At 34.3% G+C, this 5,161-nt stretch overlaps 1 protein-coding gene across 2 annotated transcripts; it reads right to left on the bottom strand.

Moving 5' to 3' along the window:
- Nucleotides 1–1,363: 1,363 nt before the first annotated feature.
- On the bottom strand, nucleotides 1,364–4,933 carry myl7 (myosin, light chain 7, regulatory). 2 transcript variants are annotated; one of them, XM_053503909.1, is made up of 7 exons: nucleotides 4,845–4,933; nucleotides 4,539–4,637; nucleotides 4,362–4,437; nucleotides 3,896–4,000; nucleotides 3,455–3,533; nucleotides 3,316–3,364; nucleotides 1,364–1,799 (listed from the first exon to the last, which is right to left on the bottom strand). In XM_053503909.1, the coding sequence occupies exons 1-7, from the start codon at nucleotides 4,845–4,847 to the stop codon at nucleotides 1,695–1,697; spliced, it is 516 nt and encodes a 171-aa protein (XP_053359884.1). In that variant the 5' UTR covers nucleotides 4,848–4,933; the 3' UTR covers nucleotides 1,364–1,694. The 2 variants fall into 2 exon arrangements, with proteins under 2 accessions (XP_053359884.1, XP_053359885.1); XM_053503910.1 differs by lacking the exon at nucleotides 4,845–4,933 and adding an exon at nucleotides 4,739–4,830.
- Between the last annotated feature and the right edge of the window lie 228 nt (nucleotides 4,934–5,161).

Below are 5,161 nucleotides of genomic sequence, written 5' to 3'. Positions count from 1 at the left end.
AGTTATTCTCTTCCCACCCACATTATGTAATATCCCACCTCCTGCTCTACGATTGGCTCGTACCACCCGAACATCTTTATAATGATTGGTTAGTAATAACACATTTCAAACAGGCGCCGATTGGGCTGTTCGCAATCACCAATACGAAGGTAGAGAGGGCGGGACTATCGGAATGTGGGTGGGAAACAGCAACCGTGCCAACAAAATTCCCAAGTATTTGACAGATCTGCGCATGCGTAGTACTTGCTTCCCCCGTTTGTCTATTGATTTGGGTGGAGGATGTTTTTCTATGGTTTATTAAAACATATATTATTTTATACTTGGAAGAGACATGTTATCAAGTAAAAGAATAACTTGTGCAAGTTCTGATTTGTTCAGATATTAGACCACTAATAGTTAACATAAATCTACTTTACAGTTGATGCAAATGATTTTGCTGCCATCTAGTGGATATCAGAATAGTTTATGAATAGTTAAACACGTCCCTCAAATGTAATGGACCAAGCTTAAAACACCAAATTTTAAAATGTTGCTTCTTTACTTTTGCACTGAAGGTTTAAGCTTAAGTAATTGCACCAGAGCTATTATTATTACCTAACAATTGATGTCATAATTAGCATTGAAAGTATTTACAATTTCAGTCATATAAACCTAATGAAGTGATGCTGAGTTTAAACAGTTATTCTGCATTTTAGACTCACAAGGATTCACACATTCACTAATGTGTGAATTTTATGACAAATGTAAGACGGTCCGTTGCGTTCTTTGTTAAAAAATTATTGTCTTAATAAAATATGCACGTTATTTGTGGTCAACTTGGAGCTGCAAAACCAGAGCAATATTGGAATAATTAGGGCTGGAATTTTTTTCTTTGGCACCATGCACACACAAATACACACAACATTGCTGATCAAACAATGTTGCAACCCTAGGAGTGGAATTCTACGAAATAAATGCATGGCTGTGATTCAACACAGGCACAAAGGCAGTTGATTCAGGATGCAAAAATACCAGATTGCTCTGTTCATTTCTTGGGGGGGTCTGGGGGGTGCTGGAGCCAATCCCAGGAGACTCAGGGCAAGTCTGAGGTGCCAATCAATCGCATTGGGCACACACATACACTCACCACTCATTTACACAATGGGGAGGAAACAAGAGTACCTGGAGGAAACCCACAAAATGCAGAGAGCTCCACGCACACAGACCCGAGGCGGGAATTAAACCTAAAACCTGGAGATGCAAGGTGTCAGTGCTAACCACTAAGCCAACGTACCCCCTTACTAGAAATTATTTACTTTAGAAAATAGATGTGATCACTTTATGAAAACTTTGTTTGAATAACTCAGGAAAGTATACAAGCATATGTATTTGCTCAACCTTTATTGATAGAATAGTATTTCGGACTGAATTAGCTGTCTGTACAGGAAAAAAGACAAAATCCTTGTCTGTAGTTTTTGCATATAAAGTACATATGGGATGTGTAAAGACAAGACTGAAGAGTTGGAAGTTTATTTAATGATTATTATTATTATTATTATTATTATTATTATTATTATTATTATTATTGAAATACACCACCACACACATACACACAGATTTACAGTCCAATCTAAATTCACTTTCTTAAGCAACAGTATGCATCCAATGATCAGCTCAACCAGTTCAAGTTCCAGGACATCCGATTTGTATTTTCTTTACGACTCCTCTTTCTCATCCCCATGTGTGATAATGTAACAAAGAGATTTGTAGTCGATATTTCCGGACACGTCGATCGGGGCCAAAGAAAAAGCCTGCTCCACCTGGACAAGACATGAAGATGATACAGTATAAGTTGGGTTAGGTTAGGTTAGGTTAGGTTAGGTTAGGTTACTTTATTTATACCTGCGGGTAAATTTTGTTTTGCAGTAAAATAATAATAGTAACTGTTCAATATCTGTTCTTGAAAACAACAACAAAAAAAGATTCAATAAAATCATGAAAAAACATGATATGAAAGCGTGATAGATTCTTAAAGAATGGGATCATGTTATAACTTATAAAGTACAGCAACAGTAATAACTTATAAGCTTACTGTATTTTTCAATGCATGCACACATTGAGTTTATAATAAATAAATTTATAAAATACAATGCAAAATAAGGTTAGTGTGTGTTTTTAAGAGTTTGCAATAAGATTTCCTGAAACAATTTTAGCTATAGCTTTTATTCAAAATAGAGCAAATGTTCCCATTTTTGAGGAAAATGGACATGAAAGCTGAAAATTATCTTCTTTGCCTCACACATGGTCGAAAGACAAGATTTAATAATCCATTACCAACTAAGGTTGATTGTCTGATGACATAGAGAGATTTTTTTGCATATTATATTCAAGAAAGGTCATAATGAATGTTTTCGGTCAAAACACAGTATTGGTGCCGATTATTTTTTTTTGTTATGTTTTACGTATAATACAAGAAATGTGTGAGCCAAAGAAGCCACTTCTAAAGGTTATGCAACATGGAAGTGACCAATCCTGCTTCCTGAAAAAATTAAGGTTGCTAACTTGATTTGTTTTAGAAAGATGATTTTATATGTGCCCTTAAAATGGTAATTTTTCAGCATTAAAGTGTTTTACTTCAAACAATAATAAAAAAATATATATATTTGTAAAAATAGATAAAAAAAAAAGTTCTTCAGGAAAAGCTGAAAGAGCCAAAAAAAAATCTGTAATTATGTCAAATTCATGTTACCATGTCTTAACAATTTTTTTTATTTTAGAATAATACACTTTTTCAGGTTTATGCCTTTTTATTTAATAATTTTATTTAACAAAATTAAAATCATTGAAAGACTTGAATTCAATGAAGTTATGGACACTACTGTACGTTAAAGGGTCATGAAATTGTATTTAGCAAATATGTTTCTAATTAAATCTGATAAAAATATAAATGTGTATGCATATTTACAAAAAAACTAAGCACAGATCGGGAGACAAGAATCATTAAGTACTGTTACGTATTAAGCATTATTCAAAATGGTTTTATATGATGTGATCTGAAAATTCACTTTTACACCTAGGCAAACACCAATACCATGTTTCAGCCTTTTCTAACTTATTCACCAACATCTGAAAAAAATATTTATGTTATTTTTAATTTTGTCTTTTTTTTCTAACCATCATATTCGACTTAATAACTTCCTGCAAGCTACTCAAATTGTTTGCCTCAATCACTAACAAGCTTACCTTATTCACAAGTCACATTGTCAAGATTGTGTTTTAGGACATTTTGAAAGCATGCTATAAAACAATGATAGTGAGCAAACAGTGCACACACACCTCTTCTGCTGTGAACTTGTCCGCCTGGTTCATTAGAAGCCTTCTGAACCTGAGAAAGGAGAAATAATTCCTCATCAATTCCTGACCTTGTCAACATGTTTTTCCTTTTAAACAGAACATCTGTGCATTGAACACTCACTCATCCTTCTTGACGAAGCCAGTGCTCTCAGGGTCGAACAGTTTGAAAGCGTTGAGAATGGTGTCCTCCGGGTCTGTGCCTGTAAGGAGAAACACTGGTCAGGTCTAGACGAGTCCTAATGGTCAATTATATAACATAATAATAATAAAAGACAATTTAAATAATCAGTTCTGCGTCAGTTACATTTAAGTCAAGGTCATTGGTGTGTAGGATGTGTGAAATTACGGTAAAAAAAAAATGTGAAGAAAATCAGAAAGTGTGCATTATTTTTAGGCAACTGTAGTTTGGGCTGTAACAAGTATTAATAGCATAACAGAATATAATATATAACAGCATGAATAACAGGAAAGGCTGTCGTGTTATTTTGTTATTCCTTATTTTAATATCACTTTACTTTAACATAATTTTTTTTTTAATATTCAAAAAAAAAAAATTTCATACCATTGAGTTTTTCTCCAAAAAGAGAGAGGAAGACAGTAAAGTTGATGGGGCCTTTACCCTCAGCCAACATGGCCTCCAGTTCCTCATCACTAACATTCAGTTTTCCTGAAAAAAAAAACAAGTAGACACATTTTTCATATATTGCTAAATTGACAAATACAACCTTAAATCGACAATATCAACCCTCACTCGGGGCGTATACAGTACATACAGTAGGACTGCGTATTGAAGAATCCAGATAGAAGGACAGAACAAACAACAGTTGAGTTGGTTGTCCAAGTAATTAGTTTGTTCTTTCATTTACACAGCATTTCACAAAGACTGAATATTTTATTAATAGCTGCTATAAATTACCCTAGTATAAAACATATTGTAAAAAAAATTGTGATCCCACAGTACCTTTAATATAAAAATAAATAAATAAATAAATAAACATATAAAAACTGGCAAAATTATGCAATCATACCTAATTGTGCATACGTTTCCTTTAGGTCTGATTTTTTAATGACACCATCCCGGTCCTGATCGATGCAGCCAAAAGCCTTTAAATGAAACCATGATTATATTTTGATAAATCTTTTGTATTTTGAACAATAACAATAAAAATAATAATAGAGATGCCACATAGAGTAAAGATCGTCACCTCTTTGAACTCCTGAATCTGCGATTGCTCGAACATGGAGAAGACGTTGGAGGAGGCCCGCTGGGTGTTCTTTCTCTTCGCTGCTGTTTTTTTACTCGCCTGGTGGATTCAAAAACAAACCAAGACAACAATTTAAAGCACAAATGTCATGCTAATTCTAATTAGTGTAGATCTATTAAAACGATGCACAGCAGAAATACCATTTTTTCTAATATTTCTTTGTTGTTGTCTTGTCTTTTCTGTTATCATATATGATGAAGTGAAATTTTACTGCACGCTAACCTAGTGAAAATGGTGCATACCCACCATGTCTGCTAGCTTCTTGTAGCTCTGTATGTGTGTGTGTGTTTGTGTGTGTGTGTGTGTGTGCCAGGGTCAGTGGGAGCTGACAGGGGCTTTATGTATAGCTCACCTTATCAGTGGTCTTTTTATAAAAAGAACTCATCACCTCTCTGCTCTCACCCTAAAAAGGAGAGTCCGCGGGCCCTAAAACAGGGGCCTTGATAAGGGTTTAAGTAGCTGGATTCCTGGGAGATAGGACAAGAGAGATTGGAAGGAGACAGGGAAAGAGTGAGAGAGTTAGTATTTATAGATATTTATTTAACACTTCTTTTCCAATCGTT

The sequence above is a fragment of the Clarias gariepinus genome, chromosome 9, assembly GCF_024256425.1.
Source record: "Clarias gariepinus isolate MV-2021 ecotype Netherlands chromosome 9, CGAR_prim_01v2, whole genome shotgun sequence".
Lineage (NCBI taxonomy): Eukaryota > Metazoa > Chordata > Actinopteri > Siluriformes > Clariidae > Clarias > Clarias gariepinus.
The sequence above is the reverse complement of the archived record's forward strand: the minus strand, read 5'-3'. Positions and strand labels throughout refer to the sequence as shown.

What these genes read in the sequence shown, in the direction of transcription:
- myl7 (XM_053503909.1), bottom strand. An exon ending in AGATTCAGGAGTTCAAAGAG is followed by an intron (nt 4,438 to 4,538) that starts GTGACGATCTTT and finishes TTTCATTTAAAG; the next exon opens with GCTTTTGGCTGCATCGATCA. An exon ending in TTTTGGAGAAAAACTCAATG is followed by an intron (nt 3,534 to 3,895) that starts GTATGAAATTTT and finishes TTCTCCTTACAG; the next exon opens with GCACAGACCCGGAGGACACC.